This window comes from Hypanus sabinus, chromosome 19 (genome assembly GCF_030144855.1).
Source record: "Hypanus sabinus isolate sHypSab1 chromosome 19, sHypSab1.hap1, whole genome shotgun sequence".
NCBI classification, from domain to species: domain Eukaryota; kingdom Metazoa; phylum Chordata; class Chondrichthyes; order Myliobatiformes; family Dasyatidae; genus Hypanus; species Hypanus sabinus.
The window spans coordinates 71,758,856-71,775,091 of record NC_082724.1 but is presented as its reverse complement, the minus strand read 5'-3'; the positions used below and the strand labels follow the sequence as shown (position 1 = coordinate 71,775,091).

At 41.6% G+C, this 16,236-nt stretch overlaps 1 protein-coding gene across 3 annotated transcripts in view; it reads right to left on the bottom strand.

Moving 5' to 3' along the window:
* LOC132378043 (kelch domain-containing protein 8B-like) overlaps positions 1 to 16,236 on the bottom strand; it is a 179,215-nt gene that overhangs the window by 16,940 nt on the left and 146,039 nt on the right. For 2 of the 3 annotated variants that reach the window (XM_059944687.1, XM_059944688.1), the window contains one exon: positions 1,657 to 2,555. The exons of the other annotated variant lie outside the window; for it this stretch is intronic. In XM_059944687.1, coding sequence (XP_059800670.1) covers positions 2,359 to 2,555 — 197 coding nt within the window. In that variant the 3' untranslated portion in view covers positions 1,657 to 2,358. Of the gene's footprint in view, positions 1 to 1,656; positions 2,556 to 16,236 lie in introns of those variants that run through there. 3 annotated transcript variants of the gene reach the window in all.

Here is a 16,236-nt window from a genome sequence, read left to right as displayed (position 1 = left end):
GGCACATAGAATATAGAGTAAGGACATGTATAGTCATTCGTCCTGGTATAAGGAATAAAGGTACAGGGAGAAAATTCAGAAAACAGAGGTGCAGAGGGACTTGTGATTTCCCGTGCAGGAATCCCTAAAGGTTACTGTTCAGGTTGAGTTGTATTGAGGAATACAATGTTAGTATTCATTTAAAGAAGACTAGAATATAAAAGTAAGAATGTAATGTTGAGGCTTTATAAGGCATTGGTCAGACTGCACTTGGAGTATTGTGAGCAGTTTTGGGTCCTTTATCTAAGAAAAGATGTGCTGGCATTGAGGATGCAGAGGTTCACAAGAAAATTATTCTGGGAATGAAAAGGTCACATATGAGGAGCATTAGGTGGCTCTTGGCCTCTACTCATGTTAGTTTAGAAGATTAAGAAGGGATCTCTTTGAAACCCATTGGATATTGAAAGGCCTAGATAGAGTGGATGTGAAGAGGATGTTTCCTGTAGTAGGGGGGTCTACACCAGAGGGCACAGCCGCAGGATAGAAGGTTGTCTCTTTAGAACAGAGACGAGAAGGAATTTCTTTTGTCAGATGGCGGTGACTCTATAGAACTCATTGCCACAGACGGCTGTAGAGGCCACGTCATTGGGTATATTTAAAGTGGGGGTTGATAGGTCCTTGATCAGTGAGGGCTTCAAAGGGATATGGATTGAAGACAGGAGGATGGGTATGAGAGGAATAATAAGTCAGCTATGATGAAATGGCAGAGCAGACTCAATGGGCCAAGTATCGTAATTCTGCCCTTAATGTGTCTTGTGATAGAAAAGTTGGCAGACGTATTATGGAACAAATTGGTGAAACAGTATAATGGAAACTTTACTTCCAATAGCACAAAAATCTTTCATTTTATGGTCTCTGACTACCATGGGACTTTACATTAGTATCAACACTGGGAATGTCACCGTCACCACATTATTTCGGTATCAGTGTATGAAATAGAATGCAACAGAATTGTATAAACTGACAAGGGCACACAATAAATAATTCAGTTCTAGAAAATGTCTCCAGGAAAATTACGATACCTTCCCTTTGTAAGAATCGCATATTGGTGTTGCAGAACCACGGGGTCTTTAGAACATTGGATCACTCTGGTGCAAGGTTGCCTTACTGAATCTAATCTGTTGTATGACTACTGCTAGAGTATAATACCAAATAATGAGGATTTGGTGTTACTACAGTGCTTGCATTTGGATGGACCTGCACAGTGGAGAGCAAACTGCTTACACTTTAGTGGCACAACTACAGAATAGATGATGCATAAATGAATGGAGATATTGGAAACTAAATAAAACTGAAAATACTGGAAGTACTAAATATTTGTGAAGAGAGAACTAGTATTAATATTTCAGACCAATTATCATTAATTTTAAACATTAACTCTGGTCCTTTCCATACAGCCCCTCTGTCCTGCCGTTTTCTGTATATGACTTCACTTGAACCAATGCGATATTATTTTGGAAGTCTATCATTTATGTGACATTATTAAAGAAACATCAATTACAGAACTGGAATCCTACTACGGGAATTTTGTAGCACTCAAACCAGTGAAATAAGACAAGTAGTAACGATAATACAGGAACCTCACAGGAATTGTACTAATTCCTAGCCACATAATTAGTTAAATTGCAATATTCTAACAGGGATTGAATTGTTAAGACAGATAAGAGTTCTATGATTACCTTATTATTATCTAGACTCCTTCTACAGCATTTCTTAAAAACTAGGACTGCACTTACACAATCTCTTTTTTTATCCTAATAGCCAAAAGTCCCTCACTTTCATTTATCTAGGCTTTGACAGTTTTGGCTCCCAATTCTGAAGCTTTTCCTTTCATAGAAAGGTTAGGCCTTTTGCTGGATATAGGAAACAACACCAGTTCCGTGGAATTCTTTCTTAAATTTTCTATCAATGAATTGTCCTCTTGAACAAAACAGGGAATTCAATAGAATATGCGATCGCTTACAATCTGTTGAGACAGCTTTGTTTCTTCACTTAATATTAAGTTCACAACTGTGAGACTTGTATATTCACTGATGCTTCTGTCTAAAGGTTGTAACAGTATCTCAGAACTCCATAGTTAACACATTTTATTTGAGAAAATACAATGTTAGTACTCAGCTAATTCAACAAGGGAACATAATCCTTGTGTTTAAAAGTTTCTTATGCACCTTTGTAAAACAAGTTATTTTCAAAGCTCTTACTGATAGCATTAATATCCTATATCAGAATCTTCAAACAACGCTGACAGAGACACTGACCAAGAAGTCCAAAATTAATTAACTGCTGATCCACGACATTACTATTTCACAGTTTCACTGCTCAGATACTCTCTCGGTCACACAAGGCTTCCACAGCATTACTGGGTCCCTGTGCAACACCACCAATCACAAAGAGCATGTTATCGGTTTGGAGGCTGGCACATGAGCAGCGTGGGACATTCATTGCAGGGAGACTTTCCCATTTCCTCTTGATTGGATGGAATCCTTCCACTGATCCAAGTGGTACTGGCTGGTTTCCTGCAATCCAAAGATATGGAACAAAATAAGGAATAAAAAATCTAACCATTTAAAGTTTATAGTTTTCCCTTCCAATCTCTGTCTTGGCTCAATTCCTTCTTGTTAAGTGCAACCTTCTGCTATCAGTCTTAAGTTTACCTTTTAACAATTTGAATCTGTGCCTACTTGTGTAATTTAATTCAATATTTTGGGTTTACTAATGTCCAAAAAAACCACAAGACATAGGAGCTAACTTGGGCCATTCAGTCCATCAATTCTGCACTGCCATCTCATTATGGCTAATTTATTATCCCTCTCAGCCCAATTCTCCTGCTTTCTCTCCATAACCTTTGACGTCATGACTAACCAAGAACCTATCAACCTCTGCTTTAAATATGCCCAAGTAACTCGGCCTCTACTGTTGGCTTTGGCAAAGAATTCCACAGATTCACCCACCACCTTCTGGCTAAAAAAAAATCATCTCATCACTGTTCTAAAGCAATGTCTGATACTGTACTCTCTGGTCCTCAGGTCACCACCGACAGCCTCCCATCCCCATTGTCTCCACGTCCTTTCCCAGGATAACTCTTGCTAACAACCTCTGGACCCGTACCAATGCCAGCACATTATTTCTTAGATTAGGGGCCCAATACTACTCACATTATTCCAAGTGGAGTCTGACCAATGCCTTATAAATTGCTATCCCATATACAGTATATAAAAAGGTTCACTTAGGAATCCAACATCAATTCTGACATTTCTTTTCTACTGTATGATAAAGAGGCTATTTTAACACATTGACTAAGGAAAAGCAATTCAAATAAATAAATGATCAATTACAATGTGTTAGACTTACACAATGTATTATGGCTAAAAGTTATTTTACTTAAAATGGTATCACAATAAGGAGTTATAAACTGTGAAGTCTTTATATTCACTTTCTGTTTCATCTTTAAATTGTATCATTGTCACATTAATCCAAGTATCGGAGGTACATTTTCAAGGAAATGAATCAGAATCAGGTTTATTATCACCGGCATGTGGTGTGAAATCTGTTATCTTAGCAGCAGCAGTTCAATGCAATACATAATCTAGAAGAAGAGGAAAAATACTCATAATAAATAAATCAATTACAGTATGCATACGTGAATAGATTAAAAATCATGCAAAAACGGAAATAATATTTATTAAAAACATGTGAGGTAGTCTTCATGGGTTCAAAGTCTATTTAGGAATGGGATAGCACAGGGGAAGGAGCTGTTCTTGAATCACTGAGTTTGTGCCTTTAGGCTTCTGTACCTCCTACCTCATGGTAACAGTGAGAAAATGGCATGTCTATGGTGCTGGGGTACTTAATAATTGGTGCAGCCTTTCTGAAACACCACTTCTTGAAGATGTCCTGGGTAGTTTGTAGGCTGGTGCCCAAGATGGAGCCGACTAAATTTAAAACCCTGTCCTGTGCAGTAGCCACTCCTCCCCACCCCCTATACCAGAGGGTGATGCAGCCTGTCAGAATGCTTTGAGTTTTGTTAACATACCAAATCTCTTCAAACTCCTAATGAAGTATAGCTGCTGTCTTGTTTTCTTTATAGCTGTATTGATAAGTTGTGACCAGGTTAGATCCTTAGAGATCTTGACACCCAGGAACTTGAAACTGCTCACTCTCTCCACTTCTGATCCCTCTATGAGGATTGGTATGTGTTCCTTCATATTACCCTTTCTGAAGTCCACAATCAGCTTTTTTCTCTTACTGACATTAAGTGCCTGGTTGTTGCTGCAGTACTATTCCACTAGTTGGCATATCTCACTCCTGTACGCCCTCTCATCTCAATCTGAGATTCTACCAATAATTTGTAGATGGTGTTTGAGCTATGCCTAGTCACACAGTCATGGGTATAGAGAGAGTAGAGCAGTTGGCTGAGCACACACTCCTGAGGTGCACCAATGTTGATCATCAGCGAGGAGGAGATGTTATCACCAATCTGCACAGACTGTGGTCTTCTGGTGAGGAAGTCAAGTATCCAATTGCAGAGGGAGGTACAGAGGCCCAGGTTCTACAACTTCTCAATCAGGATTGTGGGAATGATGGTATTAAATGCTGAGTTATAGTCAATGAACAGCATCCTAACATAAGTGTTTGTGTTGTTCAGGTGGTCTAAAGCCGTGTGGAGAGCCATTGAGATTGCGTCTGCTGTTGACCTATTGAGACGATAGGCAAATTGCAATGGGTCCAGGTCCTTGCTGAGGCAGGAGTTCAGTCTAGTCACGGCCAACCTCTCAAAACATTTCATCACTGGAGATGTCTATGCTACTGGGCAATAGTCATTAAGGCAGCTCACATTATTCTTCTTAAGCGCTGGTATAATTGTTGCCTTTTTGAAGCCAGTGGGAACTTATGCCCATAGCAGTGAGAGGTTGAAAATGTCCTTGAATATTCCCGCCAGCTGGTTGGCACAAGTTTTCAGAGCCTTACCAGGTACTCCTTTGGGGCCTTCTATGTTGCAAGGTTTCACCCTCTTGAAAACAGCCTAACATAATATCCAAGGATATTATCCAAAATCACTGCTAATCTACATTGTGTCCTTGGTGAAATCACTCAATTTTTAATTTCTGCCATCTTTTCAATCTCTGCAATTCTTTAAAATCTTTTTACTCTAATTCAACAACTATTTTTAGCATGAGAGTTAAATGTAACAACCCCTGGCCTTGCAATGGATTAGGAATTTCACTATGCTGGGTACCATGTTGCCCAGCGAGAGATAGAGGAGCCAGAAGCTTTGGTTCTGGTTGCTGAGAAGCAATGCAAGAAGGTTGGACCCGGACCTATTGGTGTGTTTCACTTGACAGGGGCTAAGACTTAAACATAAATACCTCATGTCCTGTTATTTGCGAAAACCTACATTGGTGCCTCAGATGCTCAAGGACAACTCCAGAGTTACTGGACATGTCTGCCAACAGTCAATAGGCAACAGGTGCAGGACTAGGCTATTCGGCCCTTCAAGCCAGCACAACCATTCAATGTGATCATGGCTGACCATCCACAATCAGTACCTTGTTCCTGCCTTCTCCCCATTTCCCTTGACTCCGCTATCTTTAAGAGCTCTATCTAACTCTTTCTTGAAAGCATCCAGAGAATTGGCCTCCACTGCCTTCTGAGGCAGAGCATTCCACAGATCCACAACTCTCTGGGTGAAAAAGTTCTAAATGGCCTACCCCTTATTCTGAAACTGGACTCCCCAAACATTGGGAACATTTTTCAGTCGCTTTGAAACTGGCAGAATTTTGGGGGCAAAATGCCAGCACTTGGTTTGTACAAGCTGAGGCCCAATTCTCACTGCAAGAAATCACTGTGGACCAGACCAAATTCTGGTTTGTAGTAGCGTTGCTTGGAAACTCTATGGCTGTGAGAATGATGAGCCTACTAGAACATCTTCCTGAACACAACAAATACCGATTGCTGAAAACTCACCTTTTACAGACTTCTGGTCTATCAGAGCTTGAGCATGCCAGACAGTTGCTCTCCTTGCCTGACCTCAGCAATGCTAGGCCTTCGGAGCTAATGGACTACAGGCTGCCTTTCCTGGGAATTCACCATCCTTTTTTTATTTTTAAAGAAATCTTCATGCAGCAAATGCCCGATCAAGTTCAGATAGCCCTTGTTAATGCACATGTGAAGGACTGTAAGGTGCTTGCTAAAATGGCCAATAGTCTATACTCATCCAAGCAGCAGTGCATAATTCCTTATCTTTATCTTGCCTCAATAAACCCAGCAAACAAGGCCCTCCAACATAAAGACACACATGGCTGCAAAACAGACGACAGTGGGCCTGTGTTTTTACCAAGCTTACTCTGGGACAAATGCCAGGAAGTGCCAACTGCCTTTCAGCTTCAACAGTGTCAATGCATGGGAACATCAGAGCAGCCAGGGATGTCTACTGTTCATTATGGATACCCTTTCAGGGCAATGCTTCTGATGCGACACGGGTGCTCAAGTGAGTGTACTTCAAGCATCACCTATTGGAGAATAGACAATAGACAATAGGTACAGAAGTAGACCATTTGGTCCTTCGAGCCTGCACTGCCATTTTGAGATCATGGCTGATCATCTACTATCAATACCCGGTTCCTGCCTTGTCCCCATATCCCTTGATTCCCCTATCCATAAGATACCTATCTAGCTCCTTCTTGAAAGCATCTAGAGAATTGGCCTCCACTGCCTTCCGAGGCAGTGCATTCCAGACCCCCACAACTCTGGGAGAAGAAGTTTTTCCTTAACTCTGTCCTAAATGACCTACCCCTTATTCTCAAACCATGCCCTCTGGTACTGGACTCTCCCAGCATCTGGAACCTATTTCCTGCCTCTATCTTGTCTAATCCCTTAATAATCTTATATGTTGCAATCAGATCCCCCTCAATCTCCTTAATTCCAGCGTGTACAAGCCCAGTCTCTCTAACCTCTCTGCGTAAGACAGTCCAGACATCCCAGGAATTAACCTCGTGAATCTACGCTGCACTTCCTCTACAGCCAGGATGTCCTTCCTTAACTCTGGAGACCAAAACTGTACACAATACTCCAGGTGTGGTCTCACCAGGGCCCTGTACAAATGCAAGAGGATTTCCTTGCTCTTGTACTCAATTCCCTTTGTAATAAAGACCAACATTCCATTAGCCTTCTTCACTGCCTGCTGCACTTGCTCATTCACCTTCAGTGACTGATGAACAAGGACTCGTAGATCTCTTTGTATTTCTTCCTTACCTAACTTTACACTGTTCAGATAATAATCTGCCTTCCTGTTCTTACTCCCAAAGTGGATAACCTTACACTTATTCACATTAAATGTCATCTGCCAAGTATCTGCCCACTCACCCAGCCTATCCAAGTCACCCTGAATTCTCCTAACATCCTCATCACATGTCACACTGCCACTCAGCTTAGTATCATCAGCAAACTTGCTGATGTTATTCTCAATGCCTTCATCTAAATCATTGACGTAAATCGTAAACAGCTGTGATCCCAATACCGAGACCTGTGGCACCCCACTAGTCACCACCTGCCATTCCGAGAAACACCCATTCACTGCTACCCTTTGCTTTCTATCTGCCAACCAGTTTTCTATCTATGTCAATGTCTTCTCCCCGATGCCCTGAGCTTTGATTTTACCCACCAATCTCCTATGTGGGACCTTATCAAATGCCTTCTGAAAATCGAGGTGCACTACATCCACTGGATCTCCCTTGTCTAACTTCCTGGTTACATCCTCGAAAATCTCCAACAGATTAGTCAAGCATGATTTGCCCTTGGTAAATCCATGCTGGCTCGGCCCAATCCTATCACTGTTATCTAGATATGCCACTATTTCATCTTTAATAATGGACTCTAGCATCTTCCTCACTACTGATGTTAGGCTGACAGGACGATAGTTCTCTGTTTTCTCCCTCCCTCCTTTCTTAAAGAGTGGGATAACATTAGTCATTCTCCAATCCTCAGGAACTGATCCTGACTCTAAGGAACATTGGAAAATGATTACCAATACATCCGCAATTTCCAGGGCCACTTCCTTTAGTACCCTAGGATGCAGACCATCTGGACGTGGGGATTTGTCAGCCTTCAGTCCCATCAGTCTACTCATCACTGTTTCCTTCCTAATGTCAATCTGTTTCATTTCCTCTGTTATCCTATGTCCTTGGCCCATCCATACATCTGGGAGATTGCTTGTGTCTTCCTTAGTGAAGACAGATCTAAAGTACTTTTTAAATTCTTCTGCCATTTCTCTGTTTCCCATAACAATTTCACCCAATTCATTCTTCAAGGGCCTAACATTGTTCTTAACTATCTTCTTTCTCTTCACATACCTAAAAAAGCTTTTGCTATCCTCCTTTATATTCCTGGCTAGCTTGCGTTCGTACCTCATTTTTCTCCCCGTATTGCCTTTTTAGTTAAGTTCTGTTGTTCCTTAAAAATTTCCCAATCATCTGTCCTCCCACTCACCTTAGCTGTGTCATACTTCATTTCTTTTAATGCTATACAATGGTTGTCAACCATTGTGGCCCCTTTCCCCCCTTTGAATCCTTCCTTCTCCGGGGGATGAACTGATTTTGCACCTTGTGCATTACTCCCAAGAATACCTGCCATTGCTGTTCCACTGTCTTTTCTGCTAGGCTATCCGTCCAGTTAACTTTGGCCAGTTCCTCCCTCATGGCTCCATAGTCTCCTTTGTTCAACTGCAACACTGACACCTCCTAGCTGCCCTTATCCTTCTCAAATTGCAGATAAAAACTTATCATATTATGTCAAATAATATGTCAAAGAAGACAAACTTATCATATTATGTCAAACAATATGTCAAAGAAGACAAAGAGCAATGAAACCTCACTGGAGGTCGCCAATGGCAGCAGGATGCAGACTTACAGGATACAACGGGTGACACTCTGCTTCAGTCGACAACACAACACATGGGACATTGTCTTGGCTGAAGTGGCTAGACCTCTGCTCAATGCAGAGTTCCTGTCTGCCGAAGGACTATTAATCAATCTTAATAACTACTGGTTTATGGATGTCAAGGTCTTTGGTCGTTACCCTGATTTTCCAGTAAATTCCCCACAACGACTCTGTCAAACGCACGCACCACACCACCACGTCAGTTTACTCTACTTCTGGGTGAATTTCCAAACCTCACCAATCCCACATTTTCAACTACAGTCACAATTCACATGGTCAAGCACCATATTTCTACAAATGGCCCACTGGTCCATGCTCGCACGTATAGACTGTACTCTGAAAAGCTGGCAATGACAAAGGCTGAGTTTGCCAACATAAGACTTGGTATTGTACACTCATCAAATCGGTCCTGGGCTTCAACGCTCCATGTGGTCCCCAAGTCTGATGGTGGTTTGCTGGCCTCATAGTCATCCCCGACACCATCCCAAATCATTATCCAGGATTTTTCAGCAGATTTAGCTGGGAAGATAATTTTTTTTTTCCAAAGTACACCTGGTTAGAGGCTACCAAAAGAGTACTGACTTAATAACTCTGTTTGTCCTCTTTGAATTTCTGTGCATGCCGTTTGGGCTAAAAAATGTAGCATAGACTTTGTAATGGCTGACAGATTGTGTATTAAAAGACTTACTTTTTCTTTGGGTTTACCTGGATGACATACATTCAGATCATCCAAATCTGAATACGTATCTTATCTCCTCACACTTTTCGAGTGACTACACTCTTTTCGAGTGACTACGGGTTGACTACTAACTGGCTAAATGCCAGTTTGGGTTGGCAAGCATTGAATTTCTCGGCTATTCCATTTCTGCAGAATGCATGAAAACCCCTCTCATCAAAGTAGCGACTATTATAGATCTCCCACTACCCCGCAATGCTAAAAAACTACAGGAGTTTTTAGTTATGGTGAATTTCTATCACGGCTTCATTCCTCAAGCTGCTGAATGTATGCTACCCCTGTGTAGTGCACTTAATGGCGATACCTCTAATCAAGTGCTTGACTGGTCAGTGGACATGACCAGGGCACTTGATGATACCAAACGAGTTCCTTCCAACATGATCCTACTGGTACATGCTCTCCCCAATTCACTCATAGCCATTAATACTCATGCCCTTTGCCATAGATGCTGCTTGGCCTGCTGTTCCTCCAGCATTTTGTGTGTTTTAAGTGGGTAGTCAGTGCTGGGTTCCTCTGTGGACTTCTGCTGGGGACCGAGGCAGGGCAAGTAACTGAATTTGCAGTGGGAACCACAATTCTATTAGTTTTTAAATAGTTATGGAAAATGATAGAAGAGGTCACTGGATTAAAGGCAGTAAGTTGTTAGGTCTTGGATCATATGCTCATTCTGAGGAAGGCAGTATTTGCAGGCGTACATCCCCATAGCCTGAACAAGTGCATACATAGAGGGACGTCAGATGAGGAGGAACTTCTAGAGCCAGAGGGAGGTGAGTTTGTGGTATTCATTGCCACAGGCCACTGTGGAGGCCAAGTCATTGGGTGTATTTAAGGTAGAGATTGATAGGTTCTTGATTAGTCAGAGCATGGAGGGATACGGGGAGAAGGCAGGAGACTGGAGCTGAAAGGGAAAATGGATCAGCCGTGATGAAATGGCAGGGCACACTCAATGGGCCAAATGGTAGAGTTCTGATCCTATATCTTATAATTATATCTTATAATTAAAAGCTTGTTAGCTTTTAATATTTTTTATTTCATTAAGTTATTTTCTGATTTTCTTAAAAATATTTTTAATAGTTTTTAAACATCTGACGATCAGAGACATTTAAAAACCTGTAAGTTTTTGGCAATTAGATCTGAGCCTCTGGATAATTACCTGAAGTCAATGAGGACCTTGCTGAACGCTTATTGCATGCACAGGGTCAGCTCCCTCATTGTTCTGCATCCAGGGCAGGGAATAGAATACAGACAGCCAGCAAGGTCTATGACTTAGCCACCAAGGTCTACGACTTGGCCTCCATAGCTGCCTGTTGCAAAGAATTCCACAGATTCACCACTCCCTGGCTAACGACATTCTAAAAGGATACCCCACTATTCTGGGTTTGTGTCCTCTGGTCTTAGAGCATGCCTACCATAGGGAACATCTTCTCCACATCCACTCTGTCAAGGCCTTTCACCATTTGATAGGATTCAATAAGGTCACCACTCATTCTTCTAAATTCCAGTAAAAACAGACCCAGAGCCATCAACTGTTCTTCATGTGACAAGCCATTTAATCCTGGAACTATTTTCATGAACCTCCTATGAATCCTCTCCAGTTTCAGCACATCCTTTCTAAGACAGGGGGTCCAAAATTGCTCACAATAGTCCAAATGAGCCTTCAACAGTGTTTTACAAAGTTTCAACCTTACATCCTTGCTTTTATATTCTATCCTCTCAAAATGAATGCTAACATTGCATTTTTCTTTCACATCACAGACTCAACTTGCACATTAACCTTTATGGAATCCAGCACAATGACTTCCAAGTCCCCTTGTGCCTCCATTGTTTATGTATTTTCTCTTCATTTAGAAAATAGTCAACCCTGTCATTTCTTCTACCAAAGTGCATGACCGTACACTTCCTGCAACTGTATTCCATTGGCCATTTCTTTGCCCATTCTCCTAATGTCTGAGTCCTTCTGTAACATCTCTACTGCCTCAAAACTACCTGTCCCTCCACCTCTCTTCATATTGTCTTCAAACTTTGCAACAAAGCCATCAATTCTATTATCCAAATCATTGATATATAATGCAAGATGAATCGGTCACACACACCCCTGTGGAACACCACTAGTTACCAGAAGCCAACCAGGAAAGGCTCCCTTTATTTCAACACTTCGCCTCCTGACAATCAGCCACTGCTTTATCCTTGCTAGAACCTTCCCTGTAATACCATGGGCTCATAGCTTGTTAAGCAGCCTCATGTGTAACATCTTGTCAAAGGCCTTCTGAAAATCCAAGTACACAACATCAACCAATTCTCCTTTGTCAATTCTGCTTGTTAGTTCTTCAAAGAATTCCAATGATTTGTCAGGCAAGATTTTCTCTTGAGGAAAATGTCTCTATAATTCTTTAAAACCATGCTAACTATGGCCTATTTTATCACGTACCTCCATGTGACCGGAGATCTCATCCTTAATAGTTGACTCCAACATCTTCTCAACTACTGAGGTCAGACTAACTGGTAGATAGTTTCCTTTCTTCTGCCTCTCTCCCTTCTTAAAGAATGGAGCGACATTTGCAACTTTCCAGTCTTGCAGAACTATTCCAGAATCTAGTGATTTTTGACAGAGCATTATCAATGCAAACACAATGTCTTCAGCCACCTCTTTCAGAATCCTGGGGTGTACACCATCCGGTCCAGGTTACTTATTTACATTCAAACCTTTCAGTTTTCCAAGAACCTTCTCTCTCGTTATGGTAACTTCAGACACTTCATGGCCCCTGACACCTGGAAATTCCACCATACTGCTAGAGTCTTTCACAGTGAGGAGTGATGCAAAATACTTCTTCCTTAGTGGGGATCATGACCCCACTAAGGAGCACCAGGCCATTGTCTCATATACCATCACCAACCTTATCAGCTCTGGGGATCTCCCATCCACTGCCACCAACCTCATAGTTCCCACACCCCGCACTTCCCATTTCTACCTCCTACCCAAGATCCACAAACCTGCCTGTCCAGGTAGACCCATTGTCTCAGCTTGCTCCTGCCCCACCGAACCCATTTCTACATACCTGGACACTGTTTTATCCCCCCTTGTTCTATCCCTTCCCACCTATGTTCATGACACTTCTCATGCTTTGAGTTTTTTCAAAGATTTTAAGTTCCCTGGCTCCTACCGTCTTAATTTCACCATGGACGACCAGTCCCTATATACCTCCATCCCCCACTTGGACGGTCTCTAAGCTTTTTGCTTTTTTTTGGATTCCAGACCTAACCAATTCCCCTTTAACACCACTCTCCTCCGTCTAGCGGAATTAGTTCTTACTCTCAATAATTTCTCCTTTGGATCCTCCCACTTCCTCCAAACCAAGGGTGTAGCCATGGGCACCCGTATGGGCCCCAGTTATGCCTGCCTTTTTGTCGGCTTTGTGTTCCAAGTACAAGTCCATGTTCCAAGTCTATACCAGTATCCATCCCCCTCTTTTCCTTCGCTACATCGACGACTGCATTGACACTGCCTCCTGCACACATGCTGAGCTCGTCGACTTCATTAACTTTGCCTCCAACTTTCACCCTGCCCTCAAATTTACCTGGTCCATTTCCGACACCTCCCTCCCCTTTCTTAATCTTTCTGTCTCCATCTCTGGAGATGGCTTATCTACTGATATCTACTATAAGCCTACAGACTCTCACAGCTACCTGGACTATTCCTCTTCCCACCCTGTCTCTTGCAAAAAGGCTATCCTCTTCTCACAATTCCTCCGTCTCTGCCGCATCTACTCTCAGGATGAGGCTTTTCATTCCAGGACGAAGGAGATGTCTTCCTTTTTTAAACAAAGGGGCTTCCCTTCATCCACCATCAACTCTGCTCTCAAATGCATCTCTTCCATTTCCCACACATCTGCCCTCACCCCACCCACCTGCCACCCCACTCAGGATAGGGTTCCCCTTGTCCTTACCTACCACCCCACCAGCCTCCAGGCCCAACGTATAATTCTCTATCACTTCTGCCACCTCCAACGCGATTCCACTACCAAACACATTTTTCCTTCCCCCTCTTTCTGCTTTTCGCAGGGATCGCTCCCTACGCGACTCCCTTGTCCACTCGTCCACCCCATCCCTTCCCACCGATCTCCCTCCTGGCACTTATCCTTGTAAATGGAACAAGTGCTACACCTGCTCTTACACTTCCTCCCTCACCACCATTCAGGGCCCCAGACAGTCCTTCCATGTGAGGCGACACTTCACCTGTGAGTCGGCTGGTGTGGTATACTGCGTCCGGTGCTCCTGGTGTGGCCTTTTATATATTGGTGAGACCTGACGCAGACTGGGAGACCATTTCGCTGAACACCTATGCTCGGTCCGCCAGAAAAAGCAGGATCTCCCAGTGGCCACACATTTTAATTCCACGTCCCATTCCTATTCTGATATGTCTATCCATGGCCTCCTCTATTGTCAAAATGAATCCAAACTCAGGTTGGAGGAACAACACCTTATATACCGGCTAGGTAGCCTCCAACCTGATGGCATGAACATTGACTTCTCTAACTTCTGTTAATGCCCCTCCTCCCCTTCTTACCCCATCCCTGACATATTTAGTTGTTTGCCTGTTCTCCATCTCCCTCTGGTGCTCCCCCCCTCCTTTCTTTCTCCTGAGGCCTCCCGTCCCATGATCCTTTCCCTTCTCCAGCTCGGTATCACTTTCGTCAATCACCTTTCCAGCGCTTCACCCCACCCCCTCCGGTCTTCTCCTGTCATTTCCCATTTCCCCCTCCCCCCACTACTTTCAAATCTCTTACTATCTTTCCTTTCCGTTAGTCCTGACAAAGGGTCTCGGCCCAAAACGTCAACAGCACTTCTCTCTATAGATGCTGTCTGGCCTGCTGTGTTCCACCAGCACTTTGTGTGTGTTGTTGTTTGAATTTCCAGCATCTGCAGATTTCCTTGTGTTTGATGCAAAATATTTATTCAGTTCACCCAGCATTTTGTTGTTCCCCATTACTAGCTTTTCAGTGTCATTTTCCAGTGGTCCAATATCCACTCTTGCCTCTCTTTTATACTGCATGCATCTGAAGAGACTTCTGGCCTTCTCTGTAATATTATTAGGAGGCTTACTTTGGTATTCCATTTTTACCTTATTAATGACCTTTTATTTGTCTTCTCATTTTTCAATCTTTTTTATTGATCTCCAAATAAAAAATATACAAATCGGAAGAGCAGCTTAACAAGTACATAATATAAAGGACATATAAACAGCAACAGTAAAAACAAAAAGTATATAACATCAAAATCAAATAAGTAAAATATTATGCTGTTATATATGCAATGGACAAAAAAAAAACTACAACTCCTCATAACAATCATAAGAAAAAGATTGGAAATTTTGTTGATAAGGAAAAAAAAAACCACTAACTAGACTAAAACAAAAAACAAAAAAAAAGAAAGAGAAAAAAAGGAAAGAAAAAGAAAAGAAAAAGAAAAATTGGGCAGTCCAATTGAGGATAAAATTAGAAAAAAACAGAGAGAGAAAAAGAAACACATCCTTCCAGTCATCTCCGAACCTTCATGGATAAGGAGTTTCCCCAAAGAGAATAAAGAAAAATAAATTAATAAAAATAAATTAAATCATGAAAATATTGAATAAAAGGTCGCCAGATTTGTTCAAAATTAAAGGATGTATCAAATGTCCGGCTTCTAATTTTCTCCAAGCTTAGACATGACATAATGGAGGAGAGCCAATAGAAAACAGTAGGCGGGTTAGATTCTTTCCAATGCAGCATAATAGCTTTCCTGGCCAATAAAGTTGAAAAAGCTATCACATGTTGGGCAGAAGCAGACACTTTGCTTGCTTCCTCTGGAATAATCCCAAAAATTGCTGTAAGTGGATTAGGTTGAACATCCATATCTTTAACTTTAGATAATATTCCAAACACATCTCTCCAAAAATTATTTAAACTTACACATGACCAAAACATATGAGTTAGAGTAGCCATTTCTGCATTACATCTGTCACAAATAGGGCTTATATTTGGAAAAATATACACCAATTTATGTTTGGACATATAGGCCCTATGTACTACCTTAAACTGAATTAAGATATGCTGTGCACAGATAGATGAATTATTGACTAAATAATAAATTTTACTTCATTGATTATCTGAAAGTGAATGTTGAAGTTCTACTTCCCAGGAGCATGGAACCCTATCATTAGGCGACATGCGAGCATTCATTAACTGTTTATAAATGATAGTTATTAATCCTTTTTGAAAAGGTTTAAACTGAAAAATAGCATAAACCAAATTTGAAGAGCAGGCCAAGGGATAATTTGGTAAAAAATCATGTAAGAACTTCCTAACCTGTAAATACCTGAAAAAATGTGTATCAGAGATATCATATTTATCCATTAACTGTGAAAAAGACATTAAACAGTCTTGTAAAAACAAATCTAAAAAAGTTTGTCTTCTGTTGGATTTTAAAAACTTCCCAATCCTCTAACTTCTCATTAATTTCTGCTCTATTATATGCCCTAATAATGATTATTA